The sequence below is a fragment of the Mizuhopecten yessoensis genome, unplaced genomic scaffold (genome assembly GCF_002113885.1).
Source record: "Mizuhopecten yessoensis strain PY_sf001 unplaced genomic scaffold, ASM211388v2 scaffold8233, whole genome shotgun sequence".
In the NCBI taxonomy this organism is placed as follows: Eukaryota; Metazoa; Mollusca; class Bivalvia; order Pectinida; family Pectinidae; genus Mizuhopecten; species Mizuhopecten yessoensis.
Window position 1 is genome coordinate 859578 of NW_018407445.1, and position 21831 is coordinate 881408.

A 21831-nucleotide genomic window follows, 5' to 3' on the forward strand; every position below is an offset into this window, starting at 1 on the left:
ACACACGTTGGTGCAGTTACCTTTAGGTTCAATCGTGTCTCACGTAAGTACATACCAGTTCCATTAATGTACTGTTCCTGACGAGCATTTCACTTATGTACATGACTCCCAGAGGTCCCAACTTGTTGTTCGATAAGTCAACACTGACGATCCTCTTATCTCTCTGAAACCATACAATATCAAAGGTGTATTTCTTAACAAAGCTCAAGTGCAATTAACAGTTAATCATATTTAATGAACTTGGCTTATGTAGTCAGAGAAGAAGACTCAGAACAAATGTTTATTCTGCAATTATGACAATGAAGACAATTTCTTTTGTGTTTTGAATGATAAAAAGGTTCTCCTGATCGTACCACGAGTGAAACCGCTATTGCCTTCGTATCATGAGCGGTGATGAGGTTGTTGGCAAGGTCGATGGAGGCTGTCATGGGTGCCTGAAGCTGTCGAGTATAATTAGACAGGGCGGTAGCTTTACACCGTTTACACGCCAATAAATATATGTCGGCCGTCTTCGTCGTTTTCCGTCGGGGCGTCACGAATGTCTTCACGTCTTCCAGCTTCACATCTAAAAGTTAGAATATCATCAATAAAACATAAGAAAGAAACAGCAAATATTTATTAGCTAGCCTAACAAAGTAAGCATTTTACTTACTAAATGGTAATTTCGCAAAATTAAGAATCATCAATCTATTTGAGACTCGTTTCGATAGAAACCACACCGACGAGGCTTCGTCAGTTGTTTGGATGATATTTGCAAAGGAACTTTAGTAATTAGTAGAAACTGTTTATTAAATAAAAAAGAAAAAATACATCTTAAATACGACGGAAGAATATTGAAAAATTCTGATGTGGTTGTGTTGAGAATCGGTAAGTAAAGGATGTTATGATTGTGAAAAGGAAACAAAAAGAACATAAAAAGGTTTCGATCTATAACAAATCTGAATGACACATTAGTTAAATATATGTTCCAAATTAAAATGCTAGGTTGCCTTTGATATTTAGGCAAATCAAGGGTTGATGTTTTTAATTATATATTGGTGTATCTGTGAACTTAAGTGTATTCAACACAAATATTACGTGTCAATATAACTATATTCATGCATGGATATTAAATCGTAAATATTGAAAAGGCGAACTGGGATTACATAAGTGTACTGAGCCGCGCTTTATTAAATATTATAGGCACCTATATTAAGAATAAGTATGGTTATACCACTGAGATTAACCTGTTAAATAACGATCAATTACAACTGGCAAGTGACATGTTTTAATCCCTGCCTAAACACAGTCATGTTTGTATAGTTTGAGTATGAAAGGTGAGGTCGGACTATTGGCCATTTGAAAGCATTTTAACTTTACCAGTCGATATCTACCTATAGAGAGTAATACAAATCATATTTTGTTCAGTTCAGTTTCAAATCCTATGAACTATTAATGTACACCTTATGCTTATGAATAACAAAATGATAAGACAATTAGAATCGGACGATGTATAGGGGCAGCAAAATACAAGGATAAAATAATTATCCAAAAATTATCAGTAATAACGACATTTAGGGATCTGCTTTGTGCTTCTGAGTGTAACAAAGCGCCCCCCGACCCTCGGGGTAAAACAGTATAATCATCATTCTAGGCAATTAAAATCTTCCTTCTACGAGAGAAGTTTTCTTTCTCCCACAAAATTGTCTCCCGTTTTTCTACTGGTTTAAATATTTTCTGTAACCCCCTTAAGGCATCACATTGTAGCCCCATACAGTACTCCATGTTGAACAATGACGTGACTTTGTAAAACACTCAAAAGAAATAATGAGGTGACGTCAAAAGAACAATAAAATATGACATCAAGATATCACAAATGTAAAATAGGAAAGAAAACGTATACAGATAATGACATTCATTGTTTAGAAGACAATATCGATTGTATGTGGGGAAAGCAATCCCCCCTGTGGTGAGTATACTTATTTAAGAGAATCATCAACTTTAAGGTGAAATTATTGTGTTATGATAATGAGAAACAAGCCTTGGGTTAAACAATCAGAGACCCCGCCCCCCCGGGTGAGATTTCTCCGTAATAAATTCATTAAAGGTGACCATTTTTATCATTTTTACTTCGAAGCGGCGAATGTCTATTTTTTATTGTTCGCACATTCATTTTTTCGCTTCCCCTACAGTTACAAAATCAGAAATTTTGAATATCGTTTTGAACATCAGGATTTTGTATTAACAATATAGAAGTAGTTCCTACCTCCACTGCCGGTTTAGCTCGTGTAGTTTGTTAAAATATTAGTAAGCCTGTCGCATATTCTTCAAATCCGTATACTATTGCTTAATAAGCATAACATGCACCTAAATAGGGAAGGAGTCACTTTAATATTATTTTTGAAAATCTTTGTTTACTATGCCTGAAATCGAAAACGTTTACTCTGACCCCAAGTCATCACTAGTTCAATGTGAAACGATCATTTAATCAGCGATATATTGGGTATCCAGCGTTCATCCACAACCCAATCGGTATAACTATTGTTATATTCTATTACTAGGCCATATAATATACATTCACGTCCATTTCTTAATGTATTGTCACAACCATCAAACGACCATTAAACGTAATGGTACCCTTGTTCGGGCGTAGGACAATAGAAAGTTATAGTCGGTATAGCTAATCAGCCACCTGTTTCGTTGTTAAATTGACCTTTGTCTACATTCTATACTGATCCTGGTAGGATTTTGTTTGTACAATATGTGGTGGTTAAAAGGCACAGTACGTAATTATCGTGACTTACCCTTAAAAGGAAAAGCCGATAGGGTCATTATGTATTTTATATTTAATTAAAATAATGATTTTATAAGCAATCATTTCGAGAACATAAGAAACGATTGGGCCAAGTTCGGAAGCATTACGACATCACAAAATAATGCGTTTGATATGTAAGATAGATATACATATATGATTTATATAGGAAAAATAATCTTAATAAATGACACTCCACATGTTTTCCCCTGAATGTATGAAAACTCTGAATAGATCATTAAACTTAAGACTGATCTATTAGTTTCCCCTTCGACTTGATTTTAAAATGTTTAACATGGTGAATTGTATTGAGGAGAGAAATGAGTCGAGAAAAAGTCTTATTTTCTGTTTTTTGTCTAATTTGTGTGATAGAGTACACGATAAAATGCTAGCTGCTGTGATTGTAAGAGAGATAGGGACTTAGCTATTACTGTAGGAGTGTAAGGGAGTCAAAGATTGTGGAATGAGGCTGTGAGTATAAGTGAGTCAAAGATTGTGGAATGAGGCTGTGAGTATAAGAAAATATACAACTACTGCGTTAGGGCAAGATTATTAGTGATACGTGAAAATGTTATATTAAGATGTGAGCGTTAGCGAGCCTGGGATATGTGACTAGAATGCTAGATGTGTTACAATACAATTGATAGAGAGATGAGGATTGTTGTATTAGGGATGAGCATAGAACTATTTGAGCTCTAGAACTCTGGGTGTGCTTGTTTGACCATTGTGTTAAATATTCACTAAATGTGTACGGATATTTGTGTAGTGACGTGCACTGTTATGCTGCTACAGGAAGTGCCATTGTGTTGCTGTGTGAATGCCTACTGGGGGTTGATATATTGTTTATTAATATTAATATTGAAATAATCGTTTTATCCAGCTTTCAAGATTCAAGAGTGGTTAAATGTAGTTTAATAAGCAGCATACCACTTAACAGAAGCAAGCTAAAGTATTTTATAGTTTAAACATGACAGGTAGACAAACGTCAGTAATGGTTTTGGATAGATTTAAATTATATACTGCGATTGCAACATTCGGTATATTTGTATACCTCGATAACGATATACGGAAAGTCCATATGCTTAATATTGACATGAGACATAATATCATATGCGTCAATACTAACATTGGGTATATTTATATATCTCTCAAATGAAATCGGATGGGAAGGTAGGTATACTGCTGTAATATAATCATATTCATTCTAAACTGAAACCGTTTTATTAAGTAGATCAATATACTTTATGTTTAAACTACTGTATATAATTTGTTGATCTATAGATCTAAATGATAACATCGGATAAATTCACATACGCAAGCTATAACATCGGATATATTTATACACTTTAAGATCTAACCGTTAAAAGCGACATGAGATTAAATGATGTCAATTGTGACAAGTGTTGTGCTCATACCATATTTAAAATCATCGATGTCTACTTCATTGCAAAACCACTCGTCTTTTGTCATACATAAAATAATACCTTTGATTTGACCACTGTGAACCATTAAACCCAATTACCATGTATACACGGTCTGATGCCAACTTTATCAATGGGTATTTTCTTTTACGGAACAGAAATTGACTTTCTCCGATTGACAATCGCCTTGAATAACGTACGATATGCATGGTCAGTAAAGTAATTGATAAATGATTATGTGACATGGCCTGAAGTAGATAGCTAAGTGTCTAAATGTGTGTGTTTGGGTTTGACTGTGTCCATAGTAAGTTGACCACTTAGTAACTACCACGAAGTATAGCGAGGTATGTTAAATACGTCATCCAGAAAATGGAAATCACAACCATTAGTTTCAACCGACTGTTATATCAATTTAAACATGCTCATACTAGTATTATATTTGTTTCTTGTGACGACATTTATGTAAATAAAGTTGCAAAAAGTTATAACACTTATATCAAGTATATCGAAAACAGGTAGATACAAATAGTTTGCTATAGTCTGATATGAACTCAACGAGACAACATTCTTTTTTCAATCTTCATTAAACATGAATTGGTTTGTGATTCCACGTTTCCTGTTGCCATAGATTTATATCAATAACTTTTTCTCTCTGCTTTTGCTATGACGAGTTTATATATATTTATTAAATATCCTTTTTTAAATACATTTTAAAGACAATATTAAACCTCCATATTTAAGTCTTCAAATTCTTTTTCTCTTATCGTCACTATTCAATTTTTTCATTGGACCTTCGTGTCTGCTGGATTGACTGTATGCTAATACAATAAAGAATATATTCAGACGCTTCGTATATTTTTTTTCAGCTAATTAATTAGAATTTAGACGAGAACCAGTTTTGTATGTTTAGTTTCTGTTATAATATTAGTCCTCGTATAGTTGTAATACATCTTATTGATCCCTGTACGCTGGACAGTGTGTCATTACAAATTTCGAAGAGTAGAGCATATTTGATGATTTAATCATGTATTGACCAATAGGAATTTCCAATTAATATAATTAGTTCCATAGCCAGGCCTGGTTCAATATAATAACAAACTTTCAAATATTGCTCAAGGACATTTGTTTTAGTATATGTTCTGTTCTAATACGCTTAAAATATCAAAACTTCAGTTTGTTAGCTCGAGTAGACAAGCTGGATATTGTCCAAACAGAGCAATGATATACACGGGTAACCAATCTAAAGTGTGATATTGATTACCTTCATTTGCGTCATAGTCGTAATCCTCCACATACTCTTTCTTTGTGGGAGTTGGTGACATATCAGGAATGACCGGAAGTGGCGGAACCTCAACGCTGGACACACTATCCCCATTAAAACAACTCTCTCCACTCCTCGAACTCAAATTTCCTGTTGACAAACTTTTAGAAGAAAGTCTCGATAATTCCCTGTTAAGTCCTTTCGGTTTTCGAAACCGACTCTGTCGTTCATAAAATGTCCGCTCCCTGGTGTCCATACGGTACATTAAATCGTCCATGTCTGCCAAAGTTTTGAAATATTCTTCCGGTGGGATAAGTAGTCTATAACATCCGGCCCTCACATACTGCCTCAGTCTCTCCCATCGGGCCAATGCCTTTACTTTACCTGAAAATCATCAATAATAAATTCCATCACATTTCAACTTTACGTATGATTGTACCACCAAGTCACGTGCTTGGAAGCACTTACTCAAGAATTCGCCGTACGTGATTCCGATTAGTATAATATCTTACTGTCATATATAAAACCCATATTTCATGTAATTAAGCATGATGATGCTTGTAAGACTACCCGATGTTACAGAATTCTCAGTTCGATATTTCCAAGTGAACGATTTAAGCAGAATATAACGTAATGTACCATACAGCTGAAGTGACAAGACTCGACCCTTACCACGTAGTGAACATCAGGTCTAGCGCGCCGCTCTATTGATGAGATTCGCACCTTCGATTGTCACGGCACGTTGGCCTGTTTGCACAACCCTTACTGACGAAATTGTCATTTAAATGTCCACCCTTCATGTCTCCTCTAAGCGGAGGAATATATAACATAACTTACTTCTCATCGGATGTAGATATATATATATTTTACTTTATCTGTATCTAAAGATTTTATCTATAGAAATTTTATCCGCTAATCTATTTTCCATAACATATTTTCTGCTCCAACGATTTTTTAATTTAGAGACTATGAACAGCATCCGCGTATGTTTATTTTGGTTTATGGTGTTGTCAACCAATCATTCTTTAAATCCATTTATATTAATAATTGAAGACTTGGTATCATATGTCTGTGTATAAATATTATCTTTACCTGAATTTACCATTGAATTAAATATTTACTTACTTAAGGACCCTTACGAATACTTCACGTGTTATATCAAACATCGCTAAGAAAATAATGTAATAATCAGAAATCCTTATTCGGAGTCAGGCAATATGGACATATTAATCCGAATGTGGACAATGTGTGGGTCTGAAGTGGGTGGTTAAGGTCTCCCCCTGTGTAAGTATGGGATAGGAGCCCTGGAACCAGCATACCAATACACACATCTCATGTCCTTCCGTTCCTCCTATACCGAGTCTATAATGGAGTTAGATCACCATGGCTACTTAAAACCTCAACCTCTCACATGCATTCGAAATATTGCATTTTTCCTACGAAGTATTTATGATAAATCTATAAATTACCAAGAAGACTCTTATGTTGATTGTATAGTTAGAGACAACACATTCGTTGAGTAAGGAACAACACATTCGTTGAGTAAGGAACAACACATTCGTTGAGTAGGGAACAATACATGTGTAGGCCCACATAATACTTCAATAGATTTAAGAGCCTTTGATTGATTTTGAAAAAAATTGTCATACAGCCCCGACCACTAGTCGCATATGAAGAGCAGATCGTGGTGAAGTGTAGGTTTCACTGGTGTCATTTACACCACGGGAGACATCAAATGTTGTGTAGCAACAATCGCTGACACACACAAGTATGACGTCTTTGTTTAGAATTATATTTCACAACCATTTATTTTATGCAAATTTTTATTTTCCTTTCCCTTATTAATATGTAATACGATCACTGTGTTTTCACACTCATTTTACACGTCTGTATGTTAGGTCTCTTACTTGTGTATTACAAGTAGTTGTGTCAACAACTGCCCAGACATGTCCTGTTTACTTAAGACAGATATGTTATGAAAAAAGTTCAAACATATACAAAATGGTGTGTTCTAGTAAAATTGTTAACTCATTATAACACCTCAATATTTACAATGAAATAGACATAATTGATGGGACGTTTCTTGCTATTAAACAAGAAAATAATCAATACAAACACAACATGTTACTACCAAAGTAACATTAACCATTCAAGAGAACGAAAAAACATACATTTAATATTATTTATTAAATCTTCTTGGTTTACACAAAATTGAATAACTCAACATCAAAGGAATCCATTGATATAGTGTTGGTGTTTGTGCGCTCGTGACAAGAATGACACTTTATTCATCAAATTGTATTTCAACGGATGACTCCATTTAATTAAGTTGTTTATGTAAATATGACAAACAATTATGCAAAATCATAGATACAGAAAAACTCTACAAACATATCTTAGCTGTATTATTGAACTTATGGGACAAATCATAATCATAAACCAAAGGTGTGTACTTACTTAGTTTCATATTGACTTAAATTTCCGAAGGAAATATTACAACGGGAAGGTATCAGAAACTCTTTGTCAACCAGGCAACATGGTAGGCATTAGAAATGCAGTCCACCGTAGGATTCGTAACACAAGAACAACGGCCTCAGGTAGGGACACAACTAGTCTACCTGTACCTGCAAATATTGCACTTTAATACCGAATAAACTTCTACCAGTTGGACTAAAAAATAAATTCAGATTATCCGCTTATAACGATTTATACATTACGTTAGGTGTACATAGTAATACCGTAGTGTGCTACCTGTGGGTAAGTAAATAGTTAAGGCATAGCGTGTCACAATCATAAAGAACGGGACACGATTTGCATACATTACCATCCCTAATGATTTATACAAGGATTACTTAGAAGCTGATTCATGTCTTTGAACTTGAATTTCATGGGATTGAGTAAACTCCTGACACATTGCAAAAAGTAAAGAGGAATTCCCAGGATATTGTATGTGTCTTCTTCAGTAGATATTTAAGTTTGAAAAGAGTTTACATACTTAACAGTTATGAACTATTCATATGGTAAAGTGCCGAATTATTAACAATGGACCTCTTTGTTGTTTGCTTAGATACATACCCAAGTCGTTCATTTAATTTATTTTGTATCAATAATTCCATTTTTTAACGTTTGATAATATAATTCCTGCACAGTGAATATACACAAATAGCGAATTATTTGCATTTAGGGACTGCCGTATCACATTAATAATCAGTAGATGTATGCTTATCATTACATATAAAACCTGAAACTGATGTGAACAAATAACAACAGAGCTAATACAGGCTAAAAAATAAACGGAGGAACATAATAAACCATGACAGAAATCCGGATGAGAAATCAGATGACCAGGAAGTTAAAACGCCTCCAGTACATCATATGCTACTCTAAATACTTATGTTGATATTTTATGGGAAAAGATAAAGGATTGACATTAATATGATTGATGCATAAACATGTATTCCTGTTCTCCAGGGATGGATATTATATTGCTCTAGGTGTTGACTAGAAATAAAACCATAAAGAATTGTACATCAATATCAATTTGTGTTGGTTCCATACCATATTGTGTTGAGATACTTACTCTCGTAGAAATCGTGTCTCCTTTGACTCCATGCGTGTGTATCAATCTTAATTCAGTGCAATAAGTTTATCATTTGACTGAATAGACACACAGACTTAACCATTGTCTAGCAATGAACACACATAAAACCATCCAAATTATAGCACCGATGCTGTCAGACACTCTTTGTTCTTGGTTTTACGTGCTCGATGATTTTTACCAGTTATGACTGACTCCTTGGCATTATCATAATGCTAGAACAAGTTCTACACTGCATTTCTAAAAAATATTTTTTTCTCAGAAATATGTTGATAGTTTGGTTTATTTTTCGATGTGGATTATCCTTGTTACGAATATAATCTGTTGGTTTTGTGTATATGTCGATCACACCACTAGCCGTCATAAATCATAAACATCCGATAGAGATAGTCCGTCGCACTTGTCTGACCAGGAAAGTGATCGTGCACCTGTGTTTATGTGCACTTATATATGATAAATAACGACTCTATGATGTAACGAATGGGACAGTAAGCTATGTAATCCGTATCTTATCCTTGGTAGGAAATCCATATTATTGATTAATAGCGGGAGGTAAACTATTAATACCTACCTGTACTATCTTTGAGTAACACATTAATCTGTCTGTTTAAGGCGTATGCATAACGCAATCCACGCATACATAAATGACACAAGCAAATCGTCTGGGTTTCACTAGACAACATGAAGTAGGTTGTTTAATGACATGATAGATCTTAAACTAACAATGTCAAAGAAGCCCTTTTTTAATATAGCACACATAACATGAAGCTATATTCAGAACAATCATATCTGCTTCCTATTGAGATCAAATTCAGTATTAAAAGTTCCATCTCATTAACTTCATGCAGGTACCATGTCAACTTAAAGATCGGTATACCATTAACAGAACTTATATCGACAGTCAGTGTTTTTCGAGTGACACGCCCTTGATAGCTTGTAATTGACATATTACTTGATTAGATTCTATAACATCAGGAAATATTCCACCGTTGTTGTTATTATCATGTGATAGTCGTGTAAACCTAACAATGGACTTGGAAGCAGTTTAATAGCACAGCAGCTCACGAACGCAAAACTAGCTGCTGAGGCCACTGAGCAATGTCTTAACACTATGTTAAACTTGTAACATACTTTATAAAACAAAAGTCAAACTAGAACCTTCTCATTTGAATATGACATAGCAATTGGGTTCCATTTTTAATAAGTCGTAAGAGATAAGAATTGTCAGCACGTTTATTGTACATATAGATAATTGATGGCTTCACAATGAGTGCAATTCATATTTCATACAAATGAAAGCAAATATCGAAATTAGTTGCTTCAAATAGAAATATGTACATGTATGATTTTCAACGGGAAACCATTTGGTACTCTGATTGTTTACATTTATATAACTTTAAAACTCAGATGATGGTTCATAAACATTAGAATAAAGTGGGTATTTTATATTTACTTTATCAGGTTTTTCATTAATACACAACAGAACACAAATAGAACAATAAAACATGAAAACAACATGTGCTCAATTACATACACTACATACTAGCTCTTACTGTTTAACATATAACTATCCAAAAACGTAAACAACGACGAATTCGACAGCAGTAACACAACAAGAAAGACACTTTATCGGGAGGCAAGTTGCCATAGAAAGGTGTTCAGTTCATTACTTATGAAGCAATGAAGAAGAAAAAAATAACTTTCTCTAAATCACCTGTTTATCGAATGAAATGTTAAGCATTACTGCTTAATTACGGTGTTTTATGAATATCAAGATCTATTTCATGTATCTTATAGACAGAATTTATTATTTCGGACTTTTCAAAATCACAGTCATGGACAATGCCGTATTCGTACTTTTCAAACTGTGTGGTTAATATTTTCATTAATTTTATATCTGCATTGGTTCAATTCCAAGAAAGTGTTTTTGTACACCTAAGAGCATGTTCTTTTGATATTTCTCACTGCATTTAGAACACAATACTGTTATTCCGGTTAATTTAAAAGAAAAATATAATTGATGAAATATTTCAACCACTACTTGTAGAGTGCATACTTTAGTAATCTTAACACTGATATATAAGTATTTTGTTCATGTTACTAATATAACGCTTCCATATCAAACGTACCAATTACCAAATTATAACAAGTTATTTCTCTGATTGTACCTTATACAAATGCTATTATAAATCATGTCACGTTTTCATAAATTATACACCTATGAACAAACATTGTCTTTCATATAAGAAAACAAATTAGGTGAGCTATGGAATGAATCAAAATTGAAAAAAAAAACATGAACAACAATAACAATAGAATTGCCTAAATTAAAATAAGCTGAACTATAAAGGAAAATATGAAGATAACATCGAATAGAAGTTAATACTTGTAAGACCGCTGTGAATAGTTGATAGATGTATTTTTAATCGATTGAAAGTATATCTTTTCTTCCAAAGTAAGTTTATAGATAGACGACTGTAGATGCTAGTTTTTTAACGGTAATCTTTGCACTTTTTCCCTTCATAACTATTCAATAAAAGTTAAATTATTAATAAAACCTCTGCTAAACAACCTATCGATCACTCACAAATATATGAAAATATACATATTCATACCAAATCGTCACTCTATGATATTGATGATATTTGTTGAATAATTGTTCTTTGTCAAGTTTCTTTGAGTAAAAATCTGTATCTCTGAATTATAAGTTTAAATTTTTAAAGAAAGAGTGATTAGATTTTTACTCAAAGAAACTTGACAAATACACATAAGTCAAAAAAGGAAGACATAAACGATACGGATTATATTAAGTAGTGATGATGACCTACAGAAAAGAAAAGAATACCTTTGATATATTGCCCTACCATTTTGTTGTATTTATACATCGGTATGCCTAATGCTAGTTATTTCGCATTCAGTACATGAGGGTTCTTAAAAAATGAAGCAAACTTACCAAAAGAATTTCCTGATACACTTTGTAACGTAATCAGCGGATGCTGTAGGTTACGAGAAATAAGCTCTTTTCTTTGTGAATATATCTAATTATCTTGCCGGACTCGCACACTTATTTCTATTCAAATTGTATGGCTAAGACGTTTTACTCGCCCAAGGGTTAACTACTGTGATTTTCCATTTGAAAATGACCTTACATCTATGATTTGAATCAATAAGCTGTCAAAGAGTAAATTGTGAACCTAATGGAAAACCAGATTAATGTTTTATATGTGTACAAATTATAATCAAAAACAGAAGGTCACCTCTTGTGGTGGACAAAGCGCAGTTCATATCTACTGGTTCCAGTATACGAATATAGGGATCTAATGGCATTTTTTCAATGTTCATACCGACATGAACGTTCAAAAATGCTGTTCAACACATACATTTTTATTGACATTTTAACTTTTATAATTGTTATTGATCTAAATATAACTGTTCCCTTAATTTTTTATTATTGAAGCGTCTGTGTCTTCAGCGAAAACGAAATAACTTAAAAAGCCTTACGTCATCAAAATGTTTGCTTCTAACAGTTGTTACATATTATTCGATGCGAGAGTGAAAGCTTTCAAAATGACGCTGATCAAATTGCGTTCATAGCCCTATGAACGCAATTTCTGCTGGTAATGATTATAGAGAGACTTGCAGTGGAAATGTAAATATATGTGTATGATACCGTCATACATTTGTAAAATAAAATAACAACCCTACCCCAATCTCCCATCCCACTTCACGCGTTACATTACAACATACCAACCCTGAAGGTTTCACAATATATATACTGAATGAAGTTGATGAAACACTGACGTGATATGGATTTAAATAATGGTCTTTAGCATTGTAGTGAATGATAAATATTTAAATATAAATGCAAACACTTACAGATATCGATATTTGTACAAGTTATCTAATGTAGATTTAACTTACCCAGTCAGCGCCATTTTCTCGTCAAATGTGAAAAAGATGATGCGCATCAATAGGTCACATCGGGATATATGTCTACACGACACGGATTTCACTATAAATATTTCAGGATTATGATTCTTTACATCTGTCGGTGAATGTTAGCTCACCTCATAACATTTTTGTGTTCGTGTACTTCCTTTCATGTAATCGACTATAAACCTTTACTTGAAGCTCTTTGATAGTGACATGTGTTTGTGAATGACATATGTTAATTTATTTCCGAGCATTCAAATGCCATATGGAGGAAATGTATTGAAACTGGTACAAAGCTCCCATAATACAGGTCATCGATCCAAAGTTTAATGAGACATGATGTAGTAAACAAAATCATGTATTTTGATACATAGGGAACCAAATAGTGGATTTACATACAATGGCGATATTAATGAGGATGTATTCGTCCTGTGGTTTCTTGACAATATATCCCTTTTCACTATAATCATAACTACCTACATTCAACAGCAATTGGTAGGTTAACTGTACAAAATATAAAACCATAATTTAGATACTTTACTGATTTGGGAAATAGTGTTTATCTTAAAACTTGGCGACGATAGTAGTGTTTAGAATGTCGCTGAAAAAAATCTTGACTGCCTTATTTACGTTTGGAAATGTAAACAGCGTTATAGTTCCATATAAAATACAGAATCGGTATTGTTGTAACGTACCTATATATTCTGCGTGCGAATAAGTTGGGTGGTCTTTCTCTGTTTCGTTTTACTGTTTGATTGACACCTCTCATCACTAGTAGCGAACGCTCCAATAGTACATGTATTTATAAAGATGTATTATATGTGGAGCGATCTTACTAAACTGTTTTACGTTCAAATAATTCGTTAGATGGTTTATTTTAAGTATTCTATCATCGGATAGGTAGACTACACTATGGTTTTTATAGACGTCAAACAATTGTAAAGTTTTATGCTATTTGAATAAGATCTCGTTTTTCGAAAGTTTGTTAAAAAGAGAGGTGGGTAATAACATGTTGATTGTAGTGACAGAGGACATGTAAACATACAACTACCAATGTACTTGAGTGTATCTCGGGAGAGGAGGAGATATATGTCTGTGTTACTAAGCTATTACACAGGGGATACTATGATGTAGTGACAGAGGACATGTAAACATACAACTATCAATGTACTTGAGTGTATCTCGGGAGAGGAGGAGATCTATGTCTGTGTTACTAAGCTGTTACACAGTGGAAACTATGACCTGATTGATAGTTAATTCACCAGTACTTCATTTCATCATTTTTGTCGTCAATACAAACGTAAGTTTGTTTTATATAACTCGGGTCGTCATATAAAGATGATCATTCAATGCCCTTTGTTATGAGTGATTTGTAGATATATCGTGCAATGGTTTAAACATAGAGTAATACCTGCTCGTCCACTGGTCCACTTTTAAAATTCATAGGAACTCACACCAAGTTACATGATTGTTCGACATACAGTTTATATTAGACTATTCAGAAGAGAGAAAAAAACCCGTCTTTTGTTGAAATATACCAGGCATGTCTTTCATTGATTAAACTGACAGCATGTTCTACTCACAATGAAGAGTAGAGTATAGTATGCAAGTCTAAATTTGTATTTCATAACTGAGCCGATATTATTCACCAAAACAACGTTACTCGGCTGCTTTCAGAAAATGTTTTGAAACTTATCTTTAACGTTTATAAGAAGTAGTAAAATTTAATACTATGCTGTTATAAGTTTTTCTTCAATTGTTTAGGGCCTCGCTTTTATTCTCCTCGGAATACTACATAGCTACTTCTTATATGATAACTTATAGGAAGATCTATCAAGATCTAATCGGTTTCTCAATGACACGCTGAAAGTGACACGAGAGGTATATCACTCACTGATGTGTTCAGTCAGGACAATATGATACACCTTTAACATGAAGCTAACCATTCTTATAGATATTGGTTGTATTGTATTGTGTCTGTAACCTGGTCACATCTATAACACATATTTGGAATATATTTTTCTTTGCCTTTGCGAGCACTTATATTTGCCCATTTAACTGCGTCATTACATTGTACTATTGCTCAATATTAACATATTCCTAGTCCGCGCCACATAAAACTCACACAAAACAAAGTTCTAAGGTAACATTTACTTTATATCACAAAATTCCACAAAAATTGTATAGATCCATTGAATAATAGTAGAAGTGAATGATGTGTAATTTTCTCATTAACATCATGACTTTATAGCAAACTATTATTGGAAATATCCCTGATAGGTAACGAACTGTAATTATTCTGTCACTAAGCTAGCGTCGAAGAGTTTTGAAGGTACTGAAACTGGATCATTGCCGTGAACGTTGGCAATTTGAGTTCCCATGTACAGTATGTTCTTCTGCAGCATCGAGTAGTAATCCCACTCCCAAGTCTTGAATGTAACGGAACCTCAATTAACCGGCCACATTCATTCCTGTCAATAGTGTTTGGATTAGGAGACATGTGGAATACGGAAATTAGGCTTCATATGAAAATAAGAGCCTGTCTGTCAGCTAAAACACTGTCTAGAAATAGGGAGAAGTTGATTAGTGGGTTCCGGATGAACGAGACTCTAGAAGAGAATTGGTGAGACATCATTTGTTAAACTGTTAGATAACGTGCCCAAGCAGAGTCGATTTTTTTCAGTAGTTAAAGGTAAGAATATCCCTGACGTGTATCCGTTCTAATATTAACCCTTCTATCGCTATCACAGTAAACATCAACGAAAGGCTATTTATTAACATATTTACAGTTGTGTGACCGCACAACGCACCAAAAATAGCGTGCGCACACCGTGCATACATCGTTCACACACCGTCCGCACATCGTCCACACATGGTGCGCACAACTGTGCGATTTAACAATCGTTCGCCCCGTTGTGCGCTTCTCCCCGTACAACTGTGCGATTTGGTTCAATTTGTAAATCAATATTACGGAATGACAAAAATACGGAAAGCTCGTATGCAATAATGTACACTGTGTATATATCTGTAGTTTCTCAACACAATAATCAAGAGTATGTACAATTTTACAATGTAACACATCGTGCGCACACCGCACATCGTGTAACGTTGTGCGATCCCACAACTGTAGTATATACATTTGGTCACGAGCGATTTATGTTTTTTGGAAGCCTTCAATTCTGAAGGACTTTTAAAACTGGTACATTTTTTATTTCTTTAAAAGCTATATATATTTACCTGTGTTTAGTAGGTTCAGATGCAATTTAGATGTCTGCGTTTTCATCAGATTTGCCCTCTTATTATTGCAAATAATTTAAAAGCTTATATTCCGTTGTCATATATTGAAACTTAAATTCATAAATGATGAATCTAGGGGAAAGATGTTGTATACTCTTGCACACATTCATAACAAACTAAAGGGGAACCCACGAAATTAGTTTGCTATAGACCACACTCGTTATAGCGAATACTCATTGCTTTAAGCATGGGTTTGTGTGAAACATATTTGTGTCACGGTGTTTAACTGTACTTCAGTTGTAACCTGTAATATAACGTGTGTCTTCCTGATCAGACCACTGTTTAAGAACCTGTCAGGGCGGAGATGACCTTTTCTGTTATACGGTAAATCAAACAATCGCCTTAATACCAACAAGCTGTTCGAGACGGTTGTGTCAACAAAGAAAAACAGAAGCTGTTTACCTTGACCGTGAAGTCAGGCAAACACACAATCCAAAGTGGTATATGTCTGTTGTAAAATTAAGAAAATATTTACATTGAAATCAAGGACATGGACAAAAGGCCAGTAAGTTAGTTGGCCTTTGGCTGATTTAAAAGGATCGTTCAATGATCCATTGAAGCAATGCAATTCGTCCGTGCCATAGTCAGGACATTAGACAAAAGACATGGGCTTGGGGATGACAACGTCACATAGTTCCTTACGACTTGAATAATAACATTTTATTTGTGCTAGCGAAGCTCATTTATAACATTACATATAACGTACTTATCAATGGTGTTTGTATATATACATTACGCATCATTTGTTGCATGAGCAAATGAATATTTTCTCAAGCCAAACTTTGAATTAAGGGAGATATGTTCTTTGTTATTCTGACTGGTACCTCGACATGTGACAAGACTGAAATGATAACCCGCACAGATTGGTGCTTGACTTTTCAAACAGAGGTGAGAAATTGCTATACAATTTGATGATTTTATTGTTTCCAAAATATCTTTCCAAAATGTTTATAAACGTATCACTATGTACACGACTGATAAGAATAAGAAATATATGTTAAACATTTCACGACATAATATTATAAAAGAAAGCGTCCATCTGCTCTCGAAGTTGCCAAAATTTAGACCCTATAAATCATGCATTTATTATTATACTGATGAAACAAAGGGTATAGTTAAGTGAGTTCAATCCTGAATCAAGTAGGAAGAACATCAGTTAATCGATATCTGTTTTGATATATGCTACATAATGTATCCGCTAGGTTTGAATTCACTAGTAACTCACTTCTATCAAGCATTTTATTTCTTCTCCACCATTCCCTTTTTGCAATGATTTTAATTCACAAACACAAGCTAGGTATTGCAACATCGTGTATCATTATTGCATTGACGTCAACCTAATAACATTTCCATTCACGATACATATTCACTTTTTGAACCACAAAATGTGTAGTTAGATTTATAGTACAATAAACCAATATGATATCACGTGATTATTTGTGCCACAGTTTTTATATATCTTAATGCGAGTTAAGCATTGTAAATAGTTTTGAATCAATTGTCCTAAGTGACTAAGTGACTAAGATTGTTTTCGTTCTGTTTACTTTATATTGTTAATTGACGATACGCATACAAAGGAAACAAACAATTAAATAATTACTTCCAATTAAAATACAAGAATACATATTTCAAATGTATTTGCGCCGAATGCATAAAGCAATGCGTTTCAAAATAGGTGTTTGTCATTTATTCCTTGTCAACACATTGTGTCTGTTACCGAAATACCTCTCAGACTCTATGTGATACAGCGCGCATCATCTCGATCTATCGGAGAATAAAGTAGTTTTGCTAACATCGTAAAAGAACCTTATTTTGTTGTCCATTTGGCAAATCACTCAGAGTGTCACAATCATACAAATCCCATTGTATAACATTAAAATGGTACTTACTCTAATATTGATCGATGGTCTATCCACTGCCTGTAGAAAACACGACGTACACAAACTGATCCGGACTTCTAAAACGAACATACGAACATACATTCTAGTGTATCGATAAAATAAAACTAACTGTAAGAATGAGGGTTTTCTGTCATCATGGAAGTTGTGTGTTCGGGTCTGCAGCATAGGATGATACATACAGCGCTGTAAGTTGGCTGTATGGAAAGTCATTGATTTCAATGATTCTCTGTCGAAATATCAATAATCTTCAACTCTACCGATTTCAAAACCTTGTCAAATTAGCACTATCGTCAACTATCCTATTAGCACACGTTTTGTAGTTACCGTTAATTACATAAAGTGGATAACATGGATAATCACTTAACACCGAAGCAGAATCACTGTGATACTAATTAAACATGTTATGTATTCCGGGTCGGCTCTCTGAAAACACTGAAAACTAATTAAAGGATAAAGCAACAATTTGAGTTTTTACATTTTTCACTTTTAGCTAATACAAACAGGAAATGTTTTTGAGGCGACCTTTCTTGGTGGTGGTGGTGGTGGATGGATGGATAGGGCGGGGGCGGGGGATTTATCAATTTTAAATGAATCTACGGCGATTGTTTTCTATCGAACAACCAATAATGTGCATATGCTGAAGATATGCAAATACCACTATTAAGTACGACTGTAGCACTACATACAGAAATGGAAAGTAAGGTAGAACACATAGCTGTTTCAGAATATACTTTGTTGATGCTGAAAGCCAAACAAAGAATAATAAAACCTTGGGGGTGAGACAGGGTAATCTCAACGCGAGGGGTTAGATTCTTCAGTTGTCAAACACGACGCATGCCGAGTGTTTGACAGCTTAAGAATCTTACCCCGAGGGTTGAGATCACACTGTCTCACTCCCAAGGGGGTGAATGATTATGTTTCTCTTACCCTGTTTACCCTCTTATGTATTTTATATAGACGTTACATCAATGCAAGACAATGTTGATGTGATGCGGCTGAAGTGTCGACGTGACGTAATTGTATTGTTGCCGTGACGTCATGGTGATGTTGCTATGACGTCATACAATTGTTGAGAACGTGCAAAGAACACGTGTAGCTTGTCTCAACACTAGGGTAAGATAAGAAAATCTCACACCGGTAAAATGGTGGATATCCCTGTCCAGGGTAAGAGAAAACTTTTGATCTTACCAGTACCAAGTGTTCAACGTTATCATGCTGATAAATCATGCTTTAAAGTAATAAAAGCGATGTCATGTTGACATGACGTCATGTCCAGTGTCCTATCTCAGCCTACAATTTGTTGTATACTATTCACTGTGTAACAGGCTAGTCATTTAATAGAACCAAACTCTATGATAGAAAGACGTTCACTCTGATTAAACAATAGTTCTTCGTCATGTTACATAAACGAGAGATGTCAATAGACACAAGGAGGTAATATCTACGTCATCAATGATAATCTACTACATTGTTCTTTGAAAAGGGAATATGGCTGCATAATTATGATTTGAAATTTGCATATTTACCTCGTCGGAAAGGTTAAATCTGTGGTACATTTTACTAATGCTTAATCCCAAGCTAATAAAAATGTTTACAGAAAGAATGGAATAAGAAGGTAAATGAAACAGGATGGGAAAATTTCGCATTTTTGAAACTTGTTGTTTTACTCGAAATAAATCAAACGTTTAAACATCGTTTTCATATATAACGTTCTAGAGTTCTCATAAAACATGCTCAACGGAAATGAGAAAGGCGAATTAATTATAAATCTTAACATGTTATGGCCGTCTACCTAACCCCTTTATTATATCAAAATATGTCTCCAAACCCAACATTTCACTGATGCAGTATCGCTGAATAGTACACCCATTAACCCCGATGGGTAAGCAACTTAGACAAGGATCTAAATAATTCCAAATTAAGTATAACATAAAAACCGAGGGCAAAGTCGGTGTTTCATTATAAAGTAGTCCTAACGTTGGAAGGTGTCAATAAATACAAATGATCTTACACAGATAGATACATACCTTCTACGAGAGAAAACTACCTAAGAGGCAAAGACGATCCATCTGTTTATAGGTCAATGTGATACACTTCTCACGGGAAATACATGTATATAACACAACAAGATGTGACAGGCCATGTTTACGAAAGTAACAACGTGATTATTACCCGTCTCTATTGAATACAATCATAGGATAGGATACACATGTACAAACAAAGATGTAAGGTGCTGTTGTTGTGGTGTGTCGTTACAGATATGTACCTGCTCACTTACTGTTAATGAACAATAAATTACCAAATTGATCTTGACTGGATTGTTATGTGTGCGGGTAGAGGGTACAAACCCCTTCCATGCACTCTAGTGGTGTCGTGGAGGTATGTGATGTGTATTCCTAGACAAACAGGTAGGGATATAGTCCTATTGGGTTGCTAGGAAGCACCGAGTTATCACCCACAGGAATGTTAGAGAGGGTACACCAAAGCTGATGAACGTCATTTATTGTCATTTGAAACCATTTAGCTCGATCTTACTAGTACTAATAGACTGACACCGATGACGGTATTGCACGTCTATGAAAACATCTATAAAGACAGGAGGTAAAGGTTTGTCTATCTGGCAGATTTATAGCAGACACAATGGCGGATGGTTCATGGTTGTGTGTGTCGACTGTTTATTTTGGATACATTTAACATCCATTGCAGAAAAAAATCATCAATGTGTTATATAGTGTACAAATGCATGTGCGAATATGATGCAAATAACTTATTTAAATTAGCTACGGAATATGTCAGATTAGCTCTAACTCAACAATTTCATACAAAAATAAAGCTCCTGGAATAACTATACTGAATTTGATTATTTAAATCACTGATTAAAAAAAATACTTTAAGCTTAAGAAACTGATAGGCCTATAAAGTCCTCGATGATTCAAAAAGAGAAAATTGTAGATTAAATAGTTTTGATGATATAATGCGATTTTAATTAAGTTTTGGCAACGAATGCAAATCATCATTTTCATTAATTGCTAAAATTTGACTATTTTCGAAATAACAACACATGCTATTACGCTGGGATTAAAAGTTAATCTTTTTTCATAACATTGAATTATCTAATAATCAGTATTTGCTATTAGTAAATCAGCAAACCTTTACTTAAACAACACAAATCAATGTCTTAACTTTCAACCGAATTTCAATATCTTACCGTAGATAGCTCTCGTAGATATATAGGATCTGACTTTAATCCGTCCCTTTAAATGTCCAATCTTTACAAGTGTCAGCTACGGATTCCACCGGGATGTCTTTATTGGGGTAGGCGTTGTATAAGCCTGGATTCTGTTCGTTGATCCGCGGCTTATCCCGTCTGTCAGGTATTCTGTATGGTCGTGTAGCGTACCATTGTCATCTCACAGGTAGATCTCTGCAGTTGATGATCGACCTGGACAGACACGCGCATTATCTGTGCTGGAGATAACCACTCACGTTGTCAGATAGTCAGACACGTTCTGTTTTTAATGAAATGTTACAAACGTGTACCTTTAGAATTTCATTCTTCACATTACATGTATATCTGTACTTGGTATGCTTTTGCATTCATACTTTTTATTTCATATTTAAAGACAGCT

At 34.4% G+C, this 21831-nt stretch overlaps 1 protein-coding gene across 6 annotated transcripts in view; it reads right to left on the reverse strand.

The window, feature by feature from the left end:
* Nucleotides 1–21571, reverse strand: part of LOC110455513 (leucine-rich repeat-containing protein 74A-like) — a 35808-nt gene extending 14237 nt beyond the window's left edge. Inside the window, exons 1-4 of one of the 6 annotated variants that reach the window (XM_021505692.1) lie at nt 21411–21571; nt 5474–5857; nt 354–565; nt 56–163 (exon numbers count right to left, since the gene is read on the reverse strand). In XM_021505692.1, coding sequence (XP_021361367.1) covers nt 56–163; nt 354–565; nt 5474–5750 — 597 coding nt within the window. In that variant the 5' untranslated portion in view covers nt 5751–5857; nt 21411–21571. Of the gene's footprint in view, nt 1–55; nt 164–353; nt 566–5473; nt 5858–5985; nt 6105–6145; nt 6403–6598; nt 7174–7930; nt 8145–9053; nt 9596–21410 lie in introns of those variants that run through there. The other 5 variants (XM_021505689.1, XM_021505688.1, XM_021505691.1 and 2 more) reach the window with 5 other exon arrangements.
* Between the last annotated feature and the right edge of the window lie 260 nt (nt 21572–21831).